General features: G+C 63.8%; 1 protein-coding gene across 1 annotated transcript; it reads right to left on the bottom strand.

Annotated features, from left to right (window-relative positions):
• Positions 1 to 1,181: 1,181 nt before the first annotated feature.
• GLI1 (GLI family zinc finger 1) lies at positions 1,182 to 18,375 on the bottom strand. Its single transcript, XM_057414822.1, has 12 exons — positions 18,272 to 18,375; positions 7,531 to 7,697; positions 7,271 to 7,363; positions 6,844 to 7,039; positions 6,521 to 6,686; positions 6,340 to 6,441; positions 6,099 to 6,239; positions 5,305 to 5,454; positions 4,652 to 4,816; positions 4,047 to 4,295; positions 3,624 to 3,955; positions 1,182 to 3,362 (listed from the first exon to the last, which is right to left on the bottom strand). The coding sequence occupies exons 2-12, from the start codon at positions 7,625 to 7,627 to the stop codon at positions 1,217 to 1,219; spliced, it is 3,837 nt and encodes a 1,278-aa protein (XP_057270805.1). The 5' UTR covers positions 7,628 to 7,697; positions 18,272 to 18,375; the 3' UTR covers positions 1,182 to 1,216.
• Between the last annotated feature and the right edge of the window lie 1,082 nt (positions 18,376 to 19,457).

The following is a 19,457-nucleotide window of genomic DNA, read 5'->3' as shown; positions in this document are numbered from 1 at the left end:
AGGGTGAAGCTCTGCAGCCCCTGCCACTGCTGCCACAGTGCCACCAGCATGGCAATCCACCCTCGCTTTGCCACCTGTAACTCCAGAGAGGCACTATGCAGATGGAGGTTCAGGTTCTGGTGTGGTATGTCTGCCTTCCTTTAGCTGGTTTATTCCCTTAGGGGGTTGACTTATGTTGTCACCAAGAGGACATTTCCACTGTGCTCCTGCAGGAGGGATGGGGCTAAGAACCATGAAAACCCACCCAGAGACCCCAGAAAAGCCTCAGAGCAGTCCCAAACCACCCTGGAGACCCTGCAATGAGTCCCCTGCGCTTGCTGCAGTGCCAAGGGGGTGGCCCCATGGCAAAAACCAAAGCCCAGAGCAGTCAAGATGAAGGAAAAGCTTCGGATCCAAACGTAGCCCCATAGGCACCGAGGCAGGGCCTCCACTGGCATCACTGTTGCTGGACCCCCAGGAGGTTCCTTCCTGCAACCCCTTCAATGGGCATCCCTGTGTGGTTGGATCCCCAGCCCCAAGGCAGGGCAGGAGGAGATCTTGGTCCCAGGGTGAGGGTTAGAGGGAGAGTGGGGGCCGCACAGAGCTCCTGGTGCAGGGGTCCAGCTCGGAGCCCATTTGCAGGGGTAAAGAAGCACACGGCTCACACTGCCCTGAGAAAGGGTTTAATGGGGAGGGGAGGCACTGCTGCCCCTGTCAAAGGGCTGGGGGGATGCTGCGGAGGACACACACTTAGGCACACTATGTACAGAGCCACACAGGTAACCCCAGCTCCCTGCCGCCATCCCTGTGCTGGGGATGAGCAGGTCGAGGGGAGAGGCACGGGCTTGCCAAGCAAGGAACGACCCCGGTCCTGGCAAAGACTGGGCTATGAGGAGTGGACAATGGGAACACGGGGACGGCGCCTGCCCCCACGGCTGGGAAGGGTGGAACTCTTTGGTTTCGACATTAAGACTGCACAGGGCCACCGCTTCCAAAGGGCCAAGGGAGCCCCAGCAAGGTTCCAGGCACTGGGAATGGAAGCGCTCGGTGAAACCATTGCCTCCCCAGTGCAAGACGTGGCCTGAAGCACCCGACCGGGGCTGGGGCCGGGGCTGGGCCTCAGCAATGTCCCCCCCTCCCCACACATCCGCATGCCAGAAGGGCCCAAACGTGTTTGGTACCCCCCCCCCATCCCCTGCGGTGCAGACGGGCCCACCTGATGCCCGGTACCTCCTGCTTAAGACAGGGAGTTGAGGAAATGGCTTTCCCCTGCCAGGGTGCTCAGCATGGAGCTCATGTCCCCCACAGCCATGTTGGCACCCCCGGATGCAGGCAGCAGAGCCCCAGCAGGGCTCGGGGGCCCCGGCAGCAGCGCGGGCAGCTCCGGTTCTTCCACGATGGCAGCAAAGTCAAGGTGCGTGTTCTCCAGGTCCAAGGAGTCCAAGCTGTTGGCCACTTGCTCCCCCGAATCCAGGTAGTGACACGAGCTGCCTTTGAGCCCCTCCATGCTCCCCCCATAATGCCCAGGAGCCCCACAGCTTGCTGCCGTTTGGCCCAGCAGTTTATGCCCACCTTTGCCCATGTGTGTGCCCTGGGCTGGGTAATAATGCAGGGCGTTATTGGGCCCCTCAAGTGTGGGGCGGGCAGGGAGCAGGCGATGCGCGCGCCGGGAGCTGGCTTCCATTGCCTCATAGGAATGGCTTGGCTGGGGCAGGTGCCCTGCGTAGTTCAGGTTGTTCGGGTGCCCTTGGGGTTTAGGGCCGCCGGGCGGATGCGGCCCCAGCTCAGGGTTGAAGCATGGGGCATGAAGGAGGTGCTGGGTCTCTGGCAGAGCCTGCGGGTTCTCCGCTTTGGGTTGGTAACCGGGGCACTGCATGGCGTGGCACTGCCCAGGCTCGGTGCCGGGGCGCAGCGCAGCCTCCCCTCCCTTGGGGACTGCTTGGGCTCCCCACATCAGAGCCTGCTGGGCCTGCACGTAGCTCCGGACCATCACCTCCTTGCTCTGCATGGTGGGGGTCTGGTCTCTTCTCCCGCTCGGGCTCAGCATGCCCATGTAACCCATGGGCGCCTGCTCCTCAGGCTGGAAACCTCCGTGCCCTGCGTTCACGGCTTGGCCGAAGGATGCCGGAGGCTGCAAGTGCCCAGCGAGTTTGGGGTTCTGGCAGGGAGCAAGCGCTGGGGTAGGGGCTGGGTACCGCTGCTCTGATTTGATGTGCGGTCGGTTGAGCCGGTGCCCCCCGGGGTACCCGTTGTCCTGGCACGAGCTCACAAGCCTGGGCTGCTGCCCGCAAGCGCCGGGCAGTTGGTACTCGGTGCTCTGATGGTGAAAGGGTGACCCAGCCATGGCACTGACCCCGGGCTGCCCGGAGCTCATCTCCACGTTGCTTTGGGGATGCTCATCCCACGGCGCAGGCACGGCCCCGGCGCCAGCGTGCAGCATGGTGAAGTGCTGGTTCAGCTGGCACTGCGGGAGGCAGAACTCGGGCTGCAGTAAACCCTCCTCCATGTCCCTGGGGCCTCCTGGGTTCAGCTGCAGGCACGCCGCAGGCCGGTGGCTGCTGCCATAGGGAGCTTCACACTGGAGCTCCGCGCCCGCCCTATGGCACGGGAAGCTTTCCTCGGCGTACTCCAAGTACTGCTCCAGCCCTGCCAAGGCAGGCTCCGGGCCTGGGCTCTCCAGGAAGACGTGCTCAGCGAAGCCTCGGCGCTGCAGGCTGCCATCGGGGCCACCCAAGGGCTGCAGAGCGGCTCTGCCGGCGCCCGGCACGTTGACGTTGCCCACGCTCTTGAAGCGATGCACCCTGGGTGCAGCGGGAGCGTTGGCCGCGCTCCGGGAAGGGTCGCTGGCCCGGCGCACGCTGCTGCGAGGCACCAAGGGATGGGGAGCAGCGCCCGCGCAGCCGGGGGGGTCATTGGAGCTGTGCCTCCGCAGCAACCCATTGGCGAGGGCGCGGGGCTCCGCCGGCCCGGCGCAGTGCCCTGCGAAGCTGCTGTGGGCACCCATGCCCGCCCGCTCCACGCTGGGCAACGGCGTTGGGGGGGGACCGCCTGTGGCCGCGGCGTATTTGGCCTTGAGTCGATAGCGCTGGGCTGGGGTAAGGCTGCCCACCCCCGGCAGCCCCCCGCCGTGGCTGGCATCGCTGGAGCGTCGGGATGCATCCGGAGAGATGGGGTCGTAGCCATCGGGCAGGGCTGCGGCGCCGGGCACGGCCCCGGCCTCGCCGCTCGGGTACGGGCCGGGCAGGTACGGGGACACCAGGGACGAGCGCCGGCTCACGGTGTAGGCTGAGCTCACGGTGCTGGTGCCGCTGCTGCGGCGCTCGCTCAGAGCTGTGCCCATCCCTGCTGCCGCCAGGCGCCGGTGCGAGGCGGCCGCCGGCGGCCTGGGCATCTCCCCTGGAAAGAAAAGGAGGAGTCGGGACAAGGGGCACGTGGCCGTGCGGCCGGGAGCAGGATGCGGCCTCTTCCGTGGTTAGTGCCTGGCCGGGACAGGAGGCAGATCCAGGGGTGGCAACAAAGAGGGGGCAAAAGATCGTTTAGAATCAATGAGGTTGGAAAAGACCTTTAAGATCAAGCCCACGGATGGGGGGGGTCCACCACGAGCGAAGGGAAGGTGTGGAAACCCCTCTGGCCGCAAACCAGACTTCTCTTGGCACGGGACCGGCCCCGTATCCGGGTGGGAGGGAAGCGCAAGCTCACCGGCTCCGGGGATGGGTGGCAAATTCAGGCCCTTGGGAGCTGATGGCTTCCTCATCTGCTTCAGTTTGTCTATGCGAAGGTTCTCCAGCTTGTGGAGGGCCATGAGCCCCGAGGTGCCCATGGGCTCGCCGGGCGCATCCTCCAGTGTGGACAGGTCCTCGTAGCTGCCGCCGGCGTTGCCGGCCATCTCCACCCCGCTGTCGTTGTTGGTGGTGCTGCCGAGGGGGGAATGGCCGCTGCTGCACGATGACTGCCCGCCAGGGCTGGGCTGGGGCTTCTAGGGGGGACCCAAAGACATGAACCAAGGAGAAGGGGGTCAGACACCCACTGCGAGACCCCGCTCCCATGCAACCACCGCAGCTCCTTACCAAGGCCAAGTCGGGCACCAAGAGTTTGCCGTCATCCTTATGGCCGTCGCCGGGGCCGTTTGTGTCTTTCTCCTGCTTCATGTCTGGGGGGCCGCTGGGGGTGGGCAGGGGACGCCCCGGCACCGCGTCCCCTCGGTGCTTCTTGGTGACGTGGGCATCGGGGCCGTGCACCGTCTTCACGTGCTTGCGCAGCGAGCTGGGGTCCGTGTAGCGCTTGGTGCAGCCCGGAATCTTGCACACGTAGGGCTTCTGCCGGGGCACGGGGGGGGATGAAGGTGCTAGCGCTGACCAGAGACCCCTGGGAGTGCAATGAACACCCCTCCCAACCCTCTCCAACAAGCGCAAGAACGGAGGGTAAGGAGGGATCCAAGAGGCTGCGTCCCCTTTGGATAGGGGATGAGGATGCTACAGCAGGGACTCGGAGGAGGTCACAGGCAGCTGATGGGGTTAAAGGGACCCTGGTGGGATTGCAGGTGACGGAGGGAAGGAACAGGGCCCAGCTATTAGAACACCCAAGGGACACAGGGAGTTTTCAGAACACAGGACTGCTTAGGAGGCCCACGGGGAGCCCAAAGGGGTGCAGAGAGCCCCGGGCGGGTCCGTACCTCATTGGAGTGAGTGCGGTTCTGATGCTTGGCCCGGTCAGAAGCGTTGGAGAAGGCCTTGTTGCAGCCCTCGTGTTCGCACACGTAGGGTTTTTCGCCCGTGTGCGAACGCAGGTGGGTCTTGAGGTTCTCCAGGCGTGAGTAGGCTTTGTTACAGCCCTCGAACTGCGCGGGTGAGGAGGGTGAGAGGGGCCGTGCACCTCGCACAGAGCCTGTAGCACACCTACCCATGTCCCCCTTATGGCCATGGCATGCCCCTCACCACGCACTGCCCCGCTGGGCTGTGGCCAAGCCTGCTCTGTACCCCTTTACCTTGGGTGCATTTCTGCTGTGGCACTGGTTACACACTGCCACACGTGAACCCCACTCCACCATAGGATCACGGAACGGTTTGGGTTGGAAAGGACCCCGAGATCATCCAGTTCCAACCCCCAAGGACACCTCCCACTAAACCCAAGGCTTCATCCAACCTGCCCTTGAGCACCGCCAGCGATGGAGCATCCACAACTTCCTTGGGCAACCCATTCCAGTGCCTCAGCACCCTCACAGGGAAGAGCTCCTTCCTTATACCCAACCTCATGCGCCACCATGCTCGTGTCCCACCTCGTTTTCCCAGCTCAGCCGAGGCGTTGCAAGGGCCCTTGCCAGCTCACCGTGCACTTGTGGGGCTTCTCGCCCGTGTGCCGTCGCATGTGCACCACCAGCATGTACTGAGCCTTGAAGGGTCTCTGCTCCCGGGAACACGCTGCCCAGTGGCACACGAACTCCTTCTTCTCCCCATGGATGTGTTCGTTGTTGATGTGCTGAGGAGAGAGGGGCGTCACCAGAGACTGAGGCGGATAGGGGTGCCGATAGAATACCGTGAGGGAACGGACAGAGAGGGACTGGGATGGTGGCTGGAGACACCAGGGGACGGGCAAAAGCAGGGTGGTCAGATGATGTCCACCAGTGGATGCAGGAGGTGGTTTTTGGGGCTGTTCTGGGAGGCCCAAGAGAAGACACAGGGGTCAAGGTGGCCTGAGGTGTGGTGAAGGGGATATAGGATCGTAGACGAGTTTAGGGTTGGAAAGGACCTTCAGATCCTCCAGTTCCAACCTATATGACAGCTATATAGGACAGTTGTAATGTCTGCAGGGAGGCGAAGAGCAGAGGAGGGAGTCTGGCTGCATCAGTGGTCCATGAGAGCTGCCACAGGCATGAGGACGGCCGGATGGGATGTACCCCTTAGGGACACGGTATGGGAGGGCCACAAGAAGTGGAGGATGCAAATCCTTCCATTCCTAGGGGCCGCTTCCAACAGGGTGCACGTGTGCTGAGCTCTTCGCGTAGGGAGGGGAGCAGCTCAATATAGGCCAGTAGGAGCTGTGGGTGCACAAAGGGGGGATAACACCCAGAAGCCTGAGGGCACCCTCTGCGCCTGTGTATAGCCAGGCAGGACCCGACTCACATGCACGAGCTGCTCCTGCGTGTCAAACTCCTTGGCACAGCCATCCCAGTAGCAATTGGTTTCGTACACAGCCTCCGACTCGGGTTTCCCATCCTCCTTCTCCAGCTCTTCCCGAGCATCCAGCATCCCCAGCAAGGGGTCCTGGGGGAGCGCAGTACCCCGAGGTACGTGCTCCCGTTACTGAGAGTGGTGCCAGGGGGAAGTGGGGTGGGATGGGGGGGTCTCAAGGCTTGGGCAGTACCTGGGTGCCTGTGGAAGCTGGACTGGAGATGTCACCCTCGGATCTCTCCTCTGGGTATTTGCCAGCCAAGGGGCTGCTCAGGCTCCACTCCAGCTTCAGCTGCTACCAGGGCAGGGGGGAAAGCAGTGAGCAGCGGGATGCTCGCTGGACCACCGCTGGCACGGGCGCAAGGGCCCCTTACCTGGCACTGCTTGAGGGTCCCACGAGCTGGGGTGTGATGCAGGAGCCCTGGGCGGGTGGACAGGGCTTCATGGGAGCTGCATGGTGGTGCTGCTGCTGCGCTGTGGCTGTAAAGGTGGCCTTGGCCCTTCTGCTGAGCCGGGGGACTCTGATATCCCAGCGACGGGCTGCAAGGAGCGAGAGGGATGAGCAGGTGATGCCATCGGAGCGCAGGGATCCCAGGATCCACCATCCCGCCCCGCTCCCACCTTCCCCCAGGCATTCCCCAAGCTGGGAATGGGCATTCAGGCTCCCAGCCTCAGCGCCTGCATGCGTGGTGCCCACCTGAGGGTGCTGATGGAGAGGTGGCCATAGGAGCCACTGGCAGAGGCACAGCGGGAGTTGATGAAGGCCACGAGGGAGTTGGGTGAGGTGCGGATGACCGTCTGCAGGTCAATGCTGGAGTCCGACAGCGGTGAGATGGACAGGGCCCGCTTCTTGCCCAGCTTGCCTGCGGCACGGGGCGTTGAGAACCGTGAGCCTGGGGTGGCAGCACAGAGACCCTCAGTATGGGTCCTAGGAGGCTGAAGAAACCCCCAGGGACACAGTCCTGGTGCCCTGGAGCTTAAAGGAGGACCCTGGCTGTGCCAGTTCACTTCTGGTTTAGAATGGAAACGGGGTATTTCAAGTGGAAGGGACTACAGTGATCGTCTGGTCCAGATGGCTGACCAGTGTGGTGCTGTAGAACCCAACACCTGCCCAAGGCACTTACCATCACCACTGTGGTGCTCGGCTCCTGGCACCAGCCCATAACCACGGTGACCACTCATAAGGTTTGACTGGTGGCATAAGGGGAAATCGAGTCCTGGCAGGGGCGAGGAGAAAGACGGGAAGAGCATAAGGGTGAGTGGCACGAGGGGGAAGGAAGTCCCTTGAGCACCCCTGAACCCAAGCACTGAATCTGAAGCCGGATGCTCCTTGCGCCGTGCCCGGCACTGCTCAGGTACCAGGCTGAGGGGGGATGCGACCGACCTGGTGGTCCCGGGGCACCTGGAGCTATTCCATGGGGCGGGCGCAGGCAGCAGCGCTCGGCGTAGCCGCTGCCCGGGGAGCTGACGGGGTTGAACATCTCTCGGCGGAGCCTGCCCAGGCTCAGGAGCGCATCGGGTCCGCGCTGTGGGGCTGGAGCCGGCGGGCGCCTGAAGCAGGGAGGACAAGGGTGGGATGCGCGCCCCGCGCCCGCCAGGGAGCGCAGCAGCACCGCGCCCCGCGGCCGTATCCGCACCCGTATCCGCACCCTGCGCCTGTATCCGCACCCGCATCTGTGCCCGTATCCGCACCCGCATCCGCACCCCGCATCCGTACCCGCACCCTGCGCCTGTATCCGCACCCGCATCTGCGCCCGTATCCGCACCCCGCACCCGTACCCGCACCCTGCGCCTGTATCCGCACCCGCATCTGCGCCCGTATCCGCACCCCGCATCCGCACCCGTACCCACACCCTGCGCCTGTATCCGCACCCGCATCTGCGCCCGTATCCGCATCCGCATCTGTGCCTGTATCCGCACCCGCACCCCGCATCCGTACCCGCACCCTGCGCCTGTATCCGCACCCTCATCTGTGCCCGTATCCGCACCCCGCACCCGTACCCGCATCCGCACCCGCACCCTGAAAGCTCCCAGCGTGGCCCTGCCCTCACCCTCTGTGCCCCCCCGCAGACCCTGCCCCACTGCCAAGGGGGCACTGCCAAGGTGGGGAGGTGACAACAGGGAAACGGCGTCACCCGCATCTTGGGGCACAGACACAAACGTCGAGGGGCCCAGGCAGAGGAACCGGGCTAGGGACCACCTGACTCAGCTCTGGGGCCCCCTGCCCTGCCATAGTGGCCCCTGGCGTTTACTTTCCCTTGCTCCCTCCCACATGCAGATATCCTGGTGCTCCCCCCCCCCCTTCAGGGTGCTTCCCCCTGCCCTAAGGGCTCCCACTTTCTCCCTGGACCTGGGGGGGGGGGCATTCCCCACACTTTGCTGGATGTTCCTGGAAGGAAGAAGGGGATGGTGCAAGAGGAGATGCCTGTGGGGCCAGGGCGCAGCCCCCACCGCATCCCTCTCCTCCTTCTGCTGACATTGCAGAGACATAAACCATGCAGAAGGCTGCATGCCTCTGGTGGGCTGGGTGGGGACAGGAGGCGCAAGCCACGGTGGTTCCGTATCACCACAGCCGCCCGGCTCCATCACCCTCTGCAAAGCAAGCCTGTCTGTCCCCAGGCACCTCACGGCACGAGCACAGGGCACTTAACACACCCTCAGCACAAGGAGCACGGTACAGACCAAACCATTGCCCAGCTCCAGGCTGCCTCTGAGAGCCTGGCACAAGCAGTGATGCTGTTGTAGGGTCGCCCGTCCCACAGCTCCCCGGATAGGGACTTAGCAAGGTGGCCTCAGGCTCGGTGCTGTACTGCAACACCAGTGTGCGTTGCAGGAGGGGTGGAACACGCACGCGTGCACCCAGACACCCGCACTCGAGCACACACACACATGGGTGTCAAACCTGCGAGCCCGAACTGCCAAGCATGGATGCTCAGAACCATTGCGGGTCCAAGGACCCACGCTGGCGCCGTGCTCTGCGCTCCTCAATGGGGCCCTGCAGCAGCAGCACGTCCCACCCAAGCCTTGCCTTGCCTCCTGGTCCCCACCCTGCCTGCAGCTGGAAACCCTGCCCTGTCCCACCCTCCATCGCAGCCCTGCCCACAGGGCACAGCCCCATCCCTGCCCGCAGGTTCCTGTTCCTCTGCCCGGCTCTCGCTTCCGCTCATCTCCAAACCATGGCTGCACCTTCGGGTCCCAGCCTACATCTCCATCCCCTCCCATGGGCGCTGTCCTGCCCCAGGATCCCTGAGGGCTTGCTGAAGGACGGGAGCTCTGGAAGGAGGAGCAAGCACAGGGTGGGTGGCACTGGGAACAAGGTCTCCTGTCCCCTCAGCCTCTCCCCTCCCCTTTGAGAGACCCCAAACAAGGGGTCTGGGGCAGTGGGAGCCCCTCACCCCGCTGGGAACGGTGCTGGGCTGCGTTCGGAGCACGAGGGGGCGAGGGGGGCTGCAATTCTTCCGCATGAGTTGCCCCTTTGAAAGCTCGTCTCGGGGCTTTGTGCGAGTGTCAGCCAGGAAGAATGGGGCAGGGGGGGCAGCAGGGCAGGCAAAGAGGGAGGGAGGGACCCGCGAAGGTGATGTGGTGCTGGGGACAGGCAAGGGGAAGAGGAATGAGACTATGGGGAAGGGGGAGCAGAGGAGGAGCCTCTTACCTGCCCATGGAACCTGGGCCTTGATGCAAAGCCTGGGGAGTAGCTGCAGGGGAAGGCTCCCATCTGCTCCCCCCCCAAATCTAACCAAGCCCCTCACAGAACTCTGTCCTGTTTTGGAGTCTCTGCATGCAGCCACCCACGTGTATGCGCAGGGATGCATGAACATGCATTTGCACCTATGCAGAGAGCATCTGGGAGATGACAGGGGGTGGTTGGAGACAGGCAAAGCCAAAACCCCATTATCTCCCCTGCCTGAGAAGCATCACCTGGGCTCCCGCAGTCTGGGCTCATCACCAGCTCCTCACTCAAGTGAGAGCCCGCAGTTTGGTACCAGGGACTGTGTGCGCCCAGCCCAGCCCAAAGAGGAGGGGGCAGCAGCACCAGTGTGATGGGGGGCTCTGCCCTGGGCCCAGCTGGTCCCAGCAGCCTCCAGCTCCAGGCAGGTGGGGCACCATGTGTGGGGCATCTCCTGCTTCCAGGACCAGGCTTAATTCCCCCATCACCTTTGCGATGTCTTCTCGCCCTTGCTGTTAGCTTCATTTCATGCTGTGCCATGCCTGGCACGCGCCGTACTGCACACGTGAGCACGCGTGTTCATCCCTGCACAGTGACCCATAGTCCCTGCCCACCCGGCTCCAAGCGGGATGCTCAGGGTCCTGCTGTGCCAAGACAGCTTCTGCTCCTGAGCGCAGGCAGAAGGGAGGAGCTGGGCAGGGAGACGCAGCCTGCAAGGGCAGTCTGGAGGCAGCGGGAGCAGGGGGGCAGGATGGCAGCGACCCAGCTCCTCAGGGTGCCACACATTTCCTCTGCTGAGCACCAGCATGCTGGGGTGGGGTGGCGGCGCAAGGCAGAAAGCATCAAACCCAACACCCCCCCCTCCCAAGTTCCATCTGCTCCCCCCAGTGCAAAGGGTCCTCAGGGCATGGGGGGCCGCAGAAAGCACCAAGGCTCCCCCCAAGTCCCAGCAGTTCCCCCCAATGCAAAGGGTCCACAGGGCATGGGGGGGCGCAGAAAGCACCAAGGCTCCCCCCAAGTCCCAGCAGTTCCCCCCAATGCAAAGGGTCCACAGGGCATGGGGGGGGCAGAAAGCATCAAGACCCCCCCAAGTCCCATCTGCTCCCCCCAATGCAAAGGGTCCACAGGGCATGGGAGGCGGCAGAAGGCATCAAGGCCCCCCAAGTCCAAACTACTCCCTCCAGTGCAAAGCGACCACAGGGCATGGTGGGGGGGCAGAAAGCATCAAGACCCCCCCAAGTCCCATCTGCTCCCCCAATGCAAAGGGTCCACAGGGCATGGGGGGGCAGAAAGCACCAAGACCCCCCAAGTCCCATCTGCTCCCCCCAATGCAAAGGGTCCACAGGGCATGGGGGGGGCAGAAAGCATCAAGACCCCCCCAGGTCCCATCTGCTCCCACCAATGCAAAGGGTCCTCAGGGCATGGTGGGGGGGCAGAAAGCATCAAGACCCCCCAAGTCCCATCTACTCCCCCCAATGCAAAGGGTCCACAGGGCATGGTGGGGGGGCAGAAAGCATCAAGACCCCCCCAAGTCCCATCTGCTCCCCCCAATGCAAAGGGTCCACAGGGGATGGGGGGGGACAGAAAGCATCACCCCCCCCCCCCAAGTCCCATCTGCTCCTCCCAATGCAAAGGGTCCACAGGGCATGGGGGGGGCAGAAAGCATCAAGACCCCCCCAAGTCCCATCTGCTCCCCCCAATGCAAAGGGTCCACAGGGGATGGGGGGGTCCCTAAAGCATCACCCCCCCCCCCAAGTCCCATCTGCTCCCCCCAATGCAAAGGGTCCACAGGGCATGGGGGGGGCAGAAAGCATCAAGACCCCCCCAAGTCCCCTCTGCTCCCCCCAATGCAAAGGGTCCACAGGGGATGGGGGGGGACAGAAAGCATCACCTCCCCCCCCCCAAGTCCCCTCTGCTCCCCCCAATCCAAAGCATCCCCAGGGGCTCCCCGGACCCCCTTTAGCGGGGGAAGCCGGATGGGGCCGGCGGCGCGGGGGAGCCAATGGGAGCGGGGCCGGCGGCTCGCCCACCGCGGCGCTGCCTCCCCCGCCCGCCGCGCAGCGCAGCTCCGCGGCCCACCCAAGTCGCAGCCTATGGGCATGAATGCGAGCGCCGGGCGCAGCCGGGATGCGGGGAAGCTTCCCTCGGCCTCCTCCTGCCAAGAGCCTCGAACTGAAGCGCATTCCTGCTCCCCTCTGCCAAGAAAACACGGAGCGCAGCCAGCGGCGCCCGCCGTTGGAGCGGGGGCTGGCTCCAGACCCTGAACTCCGGAGCAGGAGGGGGGGGCAGGACTCAACATCCATCCTTTCCCCCCACCACCACCACCGCAACTCCTCCTTCCTCCCATCCCAGCTCCTTGCCTTTTCTTCCCTGCAAACACATCTAAAATGTGTCATCTGGCGCCAGTTTCCTGAGGACACTGGGGAGCGGGGAAGGGGGCAGAGAGGGGGAAGGAGGTGGAAGCGGGCTCGTAGCATGGGATGGCAGCGTTGATGGGTGGTGGAACCACCATAGGGGAGCCACGCGGCCCTGGGGGACCGGGGTGTGTGCGCACTCAACACAGGCTGCAGCGGGGCAGACCCCCAGCCCAGCTCCCACCTCGCACCAGGGATGCTCCTGGCTCCCAAAGGGTGCAGGCAGCCCGCAGCAGTGGGTGCTGTGCGGCACAGCGGGGTGGCTACCACCCAGCCCAGCACCCTGTCTGCGCCTCGGCATTGATCCCATCGCCTCCTGCCCCGCGCCCAGCCCCGGTAGGGTTAACCACGCTGGAGTCCCACTGTGGAGGAATGTGATGTCAGGGTTGGATTAGCCCATGCGGCCTCCATCCCAGCCACGATCCCAGCCCATAGAGCAGCAGCGCTGAGCTGTGTGTGGCACAATCCATCAACCCGCCCAGCACAGCCCCCAGCATGGGGGGCCTGGAGGAGGGCTCTGTGTGTGCATGCGTGGGGGCATCTGGGTTTCTGTAAGCACGAGCTTGGCCATATGTGTCTGCATGTGCGGAGAGGGGTTTGTGCTTAATGTGCATGGTTTTGGGGGGGGGGGGGGGTATGCTTGTGTGTATGTACACACAGAAGTGTTTGCATGTGTGCTTGTCTACATACGAGTGGGATGTTCCTATGAGCATGTGGGGAGCTAGAACGTGTTTGCAGGCCCGTTCACCCCAAGCCCTCACTCACTGATGAAGCAGGGAGAGGCAGAGAGCAGGACCAGCAGGGGCTGGGGAGGAGGGGGGCACCCCAAGAAGCCCCCCCCTGCACATCGTTTTCACCCCCTAAGGAGAGGTGGGCTCTAGCCCCATGATAGTCAAAGCACTGAGCCCTCATCTCTACCGCCTTGTGACCCCAGGTCAGCCACATGCCCAATTGGTTTAACCCTCTAAGGCCTTAGGGAAAACACTGCTCTGGCTCCGGATCTGCCCTCCTGCGCCGGGGCAGCGGCTCAGGCAGCAGCTCTGCATGCACCGAACAGAGCACACGGCGCAGGCTGCAGCAGCGCAGCTGGAAGAGAGCCCCTGTGGCCACCCAGGACCAAGGGCACGCACGGCAGGGCAGGGAGGAGCTGGCAGCATCACCGCTCCTCCAAGCTACGGCGTCTCCTGCCCGCGGTGCAGCCCGAGCCAGCAGCCAGGGGAAGGCACTGACAGGCAGAGATGGGGAAATTCCCCCTTGGAAAAAGCCCCTTTCCGTGCCCTGGGAGCGGGTTGGAGCCAGGGCAGCGCGCTCTGCGCTGGGGTCTGCATCCCCCGAACCCCACGAGCTTTCTCATCCCTGCCTCCTGCAGCAGGGATGCGCAGACCTCCCGCCCAGCCGCCTCGCTATGGGTCTGACCCCAGTGTTAGGCCAGGCTTTAGGGCGAGCCCAAGCTCCTCTGCATGGGGCAGCTAATCTGCCCAGGACTGCAGCTGCCACAAAGGACATTGCTTCAGGTTCAGGGGGTCTGAAAGGGGACGAGCCAGGGTCATGAACCCATGCTGGTGTGAGCTGCCAAGCTCGTTCCAAGGTGGTCCCTTGCCTGGAAAAGATGAGGCAGGGAAGAACCAGCTTCATGTGTGGAGGGAAAGGGGCAGATCCGTCCATGCCAGAAGAGGTGCAGGACATCCTCCTCTCCCCCCTCTTCTCCCACCTTCATTCCCCATCCCACACCATTATTCCTCTCTGCCCTCCACACCACTTCCAGTACGGACCCGCGGTCCCTTCCCAGCACACCCAGCACCCCAGCCTTGTGCAAGGCACCATGCACCACCAGCCGTGCACCTCACCTCAGCAGGGGGCCAAACGATCCAGCCCCTCGCTCCCACATGCATCCACACCCACTCATGACCAGGCACTGACATGCCTTTAGACACGTTAACACACGCTAACACACGCATGCCTGGCGAAGAGGGGAACGTGGGGCTGCAGTGGCTCCCATGGAGGAGGGCTGCAGGGTGGGAGCTCCCATTTCCCCCCCCACCCTTAAAGCAGGGTCTGCCGGCCCTCAACCACAAGCCGAGCGGCTCAGGAAGCAGTGGCAAGCAGGGCAGGAGCCGTGGTGCTTGATAGGTGGTCCCAGGGCCGGCAGGCGATTGTCATGGGCTCGCATGGTATTTGCTTTGGCTGCCAGCGCGCTCACGCTTAACCCCTGCCGATTGCTCACACGAAGCCATTTCCCCGGGCCCTGCCTCCGCTGGGGTAAGGTTTTGGGGTGAGGGTAAAGGGGGGGGGGGGGCACGCACGGGAGCAGCTGCTCCAAGGAATTTTTATGTTTCCCCTTCCCTTCGCAGCGCTGGAGGGAAGCAGCAACATGGAACATGTGGGACCCATAAAAGCCCGGCTCGGAGTCATGGCTGCTCCTCCCCATGGCATCGAGGCATCGTCCCCAACCCAGCCCCACGGAGGGGCACCCCCCAGCACGGGGGCTGCGGTGCAGGGCTTCCTGCTGTCCCAAAGGTGGAGGAGGCATCTGCCCCCTCATTGCACTCAGGGGGGGTCACAGAGCCCCCTCCCACCCCAACAGCTCCATCCTGCAGGATCCCTCCGAGGATGGGAAGAGGAGGATGCGCAGGAGCTGGCAGAGACCTCAGCAGCGTTAAAGGCTTGGCTACACACCAGCAACCCCTTTTAGTCTGGGGATCTGCCTGTCTCTTGATGCGCCAAGGGCAGGGCAAGGGGAGCACAGCACAGGGGGATGTAGGGAGCATAAACTGCTCCTCCTTTGGGGCAGGAGCCACCTCTGTCTGCCCAGAGGCGGTGGTGGGGCTGCTCCCCAATGTCCTCAGCGATCCTGTGCCTGATGGGGCTCTTTAGGCTCTCCAGGAGTACCTGCCACTGACAGAGGTGGGTGCGCAACCGCCTGCCCTCCTGCTCCTTGGTTGGAGACCTGTGATGTCCACACATAGAGCCCCATCTCTGCCACTACGGGGGGCACCAAGCAGGGCTTTGCTCCCCCTGGATGAGGGTAGGAGGTGGCTGGTGGGATCGCACCACATCTGGAAGCATCCCCCCAGCCGCAGCCTCAAAGCTGGATGCAGCAGGGCTGAAACCTGACTCTGTTTTTGCTGCTTGTTCCCACTCGGAGGCAGCTATTTTATCAGCTGTTGGCCCTGTTATTGAGCGGCTTCTGGCGGGGTTTGATGTGCCCTAAGGATTGGGCTGTGAGCTGTGAGCATCCCTGGGGAAGAATCCCCTCCATCTCACCCAGGACCACCCCAATGGGCCTGTTCCATTACCAAATCGCTGGGATTTTGCCAAACACCAGCAAAAGCCATAAAGAGAAACTGAGGCACACAGAGAGAGAGGCTCCAGTGGCACAGATGCAAGACACCAACACACACGCACACAAACAGGCGTCCGTAGGGGATGCTCTGGGTGTAGGATTGCTCTCCCTTCTGACCAACTTCCACACACTTAAGGTTTCCCTCTTTTACTCTGTGAGATGGACAAGAACAGGCCCAGGGGCCTGTGGAAGGAAGGAAAGACAACAGCAGAAATCCTTTAGGGAAAGCTGACAAGCCAAAAACAAAGCTGGAGAGGGGCTTTGGACAAGGGATAGAGGGAGAGGACAAGGGGAATGGCTTTAACCTGCCAGAGGGCAGATGGAGATGAGCTCTTAAGCAGAAGTTGTTCCCTGTGAGGGTGCTGGGACACTGGAATGGGCTGAACAGAGGAGGTTTGGACGCTCCATCCCATCAAGGCCAGGTTGGACGGAGCCTGGAGCAAGCTGCTCCAGTGGAAGGTGTCCCTGCCCATGGCAGGGGTTGGAGCTGGAGGAGCTTTAAGGTCTCTTCCAACCCAAACCTGGTTCTATGATATTCACATGCATGTGAACACGGTCATGTCCTGAGCTGCACCGTGTCACACATCCTGGAAGCACCAATCTCCCCTCCCCAAGCCAGAGCTTGGGCTGCCCCAACACGGCAGCACAAGGTACCGGCGCTGACTCACTCCCCCCTTGGAAACCTGTGCTCCGGGGAGGTTCTGACTGCTCAGCCACATCCAGCACCGGGACGGGGAGGCAGTGCTGGGTTAGTTCCACTGCCTCCCACCAGACCAGCTACAGGGGCCTGGCAACATTCAGCTCCCAACCTGCTCCTGGTCCTGCGCTCGTCTTTGTGATGGAAAAGATGGAGCATGGGGGAGATGAGGACCAATCCTTCAGTGGCTTGGCTATAAGCAGCCTCACAAGGGTGAGGGTATGCACCGCTGGGCTCAGGTCGGTATATGGCAGGCTCCTCAGAGGTGCCAGCATCCTTGGGGAATTTGGGGGTCCTACCAAGCACATGGAGTTTTGGTGTGGATCTGCTGCAGGGTCTCAATTTCCAACAGACTCCCCTCAAAGACCCTTGCTGAGTAACAGTGGCCTTCACTGCGCTGGCAAAAGGCTGAAGGGAGGGTGAGGACCAAACCAGCTCCCAGCTCACACTAAGCAGAGACATATACATCAGTCAAGAAGCTTTGAACACCCACAACAGCATGGAAGGGACAGTAGATGCCTTTGCCATCCCCTGCTCACCACAGAGGCAGCTTCTGCCTCAGCTGGACACAGCAGATGCAGCCACACTGGGAAGTGTTCCTAGGTCTGAATTACTAAAGGTGAAACTTCATCTGGGTGCTTCCTCTTCCCTTTCCCTGCACCAAATCCCAGTGCCCACCCTCGGGACACTGCATCCACCAGCTCTGGTTTGCCACACGCAGCCTACAGAGCAGGCTGGGGTGGGGAAACTCCAGCATCTGGGTATCCAGAAGCATCCTCTGGGCCCCCACATCCCTTCCAGCACTGGGATGCGGCTGGAGCAGGCACTGGTTTCCCAGACCCCAAACACAGCATCGCAAATGCCACAGCCATTCCTCTGCCACATTCCTCTGCCTTTAACCTTCCTGCACTCACTGAGGGCTCGGGGTGGTCTGGGGGTGCCTTGCTGTGGTCAGACCCAAAGCGGCTGCATAGGCTGGAGTTAGCTCATGCTCAGCTGCAAACAGGGCTGCCAGGTCTCACCGTGCCCTGCATGGGGGTTCCTCACCCCACTCACCTGCCCCAGCCCCAGCTCTCTGAGCACTAAAGCCGGCAGCAGCCCCTGTGCAAGCACACTGGGGACGCTCAGAGCTGTCATAGGCAAGGACTCGAGGTGCTCCACAGGCAAAGTGCAAAAGCAGCTCTGCCTTCCCCCCAAGCCCAGGTTTCTTAAACTCAGCTCCTTGTTCCATGAAGGCTTGGACCTTTCATGGCCCTTTCCAACCTGGGCTCTTCGACGGTTCCTGGTTTTCCCAGGCATGGGACACTTCTGAGGCCGCCTCTGCTGCAGCCCGCACGGGCAGGGAAGAAGCAGCCCCAGGGCCTATGGGATGAGGGCTGGGAAGCACCAGGGACCGGGGCATCTTGGGGTGCACGGGATCTCCCGGCCGGGCTGTCAGGAGAGCAGGGGGACCCCCTTGTCCCAGCGCCAAATCCTCCTCCCTTCAAAGCCCTCCCAAGGTCCCGGGGGCAGCGGGTGCTGTTTGTGGGGATGTGCGGCCGGGTGCGGAGGCCCCCGAGGAGCCCGGCAGAGCCCCAAGTCCACCACGAGGTACCCATGGGTGGCCGGAGACCGCAGCAGCGGCGCGGCTGGCACCGCTCACCCTCGTGGGGACAGTCCCGTAGCTGCTGCGTCACTCGGGCCAAGGCTGCGGCTTCCACCCGCTCGGGACTCCCGGTCCAGCGCTCCCCACCCGCAGCGCTGGGAGCGCCCCGCTCCCTCCCGTGCTGCGAGGGGGTCCCCGGGCCGGCGCTGAACCCTCCCGGTGCGCGATCGCGAGGGGACGGGACGGGGAGCGCGGCGGGGCCCGGGGCGCTCTGCCCGGCCCTGGATGAGGCTCCCCCCCCCCCGGCTCTCACCCCACAGCGGGACGGGGCCCGGCGCTGCGCGGCGGAGCCTCTGGAGCCACCCCGGCTCCCGCGGGGAGCTCCCCACCCGCGGCCCCGACCCGCCGACGGCTCCTACCTCCGGGCGGCTCCGAGAGCGAGGCGGCGGGACCCGCGGCTCCGCGCTCCCTTCCCTTCCCTTCCCCCGGCTGCGGCTCGGTCCGGGCGAGAAGCGGCGCATCCAGGGGGGGACCCCGGTGGGCGGGCGGGACGGGACGGGAAGGGACGGCGCCCCCCGCACTTCCCGGCCCGCCCCGGGCTCCCGGGGGAAAGTTACCGGAGCCCCCGCAAAGGGGGTGGGTGGCGGGGGGGGGGGGGGGGGGGGGGGGGGGGGGGCGGGTCCCGGCACAACCGGGCTGCGGGTCCCGCTCCGCCAACTCGGGCGGCGGCGCCGGGAGCGCTCGGGACGGAGACCCCGGCCGGGAGCGCCGGCGGCTGCAGCCACCCCGAAAACCCGGGCTGGATCCTCCCGCAGGCTCGCACGCGGGACACGCGCGCCCGCCGCGGGCCTGCACACCCCGCACCGCCACGCGTGGGCACCCATGGCCGCGCACGGCACCCCGAGGCCCAGCAGCAGGCAGGGGCCGTGCGCCTTGGTGCGCACACGCGTGCACCTGAGCGCGGGTACACCGTGCATCCGTGTGCACCCGTGTGCAAGAACACGCCAAAGAGGTTGCGCACGGGCAAACGGGCACTCGTGCATCCCGAGTGCACAGGGCAATGCACAGAGCACCAGCACAGCACGTGTGGGCAGGAAGGATGCGCAGCCGACAGTTGACAGGGCCAGGGTCTGACAATCGCCCTGGGCCTTCACTGCATCAGGGGAGAGGCCAAAGGGTCCGGGAAAAGCAGATGGAGATGGGGGACCCACCCCACAGACAGGCAGTGTGGGCCCAGCACCTCCAGCAGACTGGGTACCGATTGAGACCCTGATGGAGGCTGGCCCAGCACAACAGCATCACTGAGTGGAGACCACCCTCCAAAGTGCCGGACACACCACACGGTCAGAGACTGCATCCCTTGGGATATCTCCCATGGACAACGGGAGCTGGTGCCTTACGGAGGACAGAGCCAACCGTGGCTGGCAGACACTGCTGGCAGCAGTGGGGTGCGAAATGCAACATATCCTGGCCCTCATGGAAGTGAGTCAACGACCTCCGAGAAACCCATTCCCTCCACGGGCATCAAAAAAAGACAAGTTAGGACTGGGCATCGCCTACCATTAACGACCCCAAACCCAAACCCTAACCTAACCCTAACCAACC

Source organism: Pezoporus wallicus, unplaced genomic scaffold (genome assembly GCF_028554395.1).
Source record: "Pezoporus wallicus isolate ANWC-B61680 ecotype Strahan unplaced genomic scaffold, APGP_CSIRO_Pwel_v1 contig_14330, whole genome shotgun sequence".
NCBI classification, from domain to species: Eukaryota; Metazoa; Chordata; class Aves; order Psittaciformes; family Psittacidae; genus Pezoporus; species Pezoporus wallicus.
Note: the sequence above shows the minus strand (reverse complement) of the source record. Positions and strands in the feature narration are given on the sequence as shown.

Excerpts from the sequence above, each read along its gene's own strand:
- GLI1 (XM_057414822.1), bottom strand. The coding sequence starts at position 7,627 with ATGTTCAACCCCGTCAGCTCCCCGGGCAGCGGCTACGCCGAGCGCTGC. Across the intron at positions 6,687-6,843 it reads CTCTCCATCAGCACCCTCAG|CCCGTCGCTGGGATATCAGA; the intron begins GTGGGCACCACG and ends CGCTCCTTGCAG. Across the intron at positions 3,956-4,046 it reads TGGTGCCCGACTTGGCCTTG|AAGCCCCAGCCCAGCCCTGG; the intron begins GTAAGGAGCTGC and ends GGTCCCCCCTAG.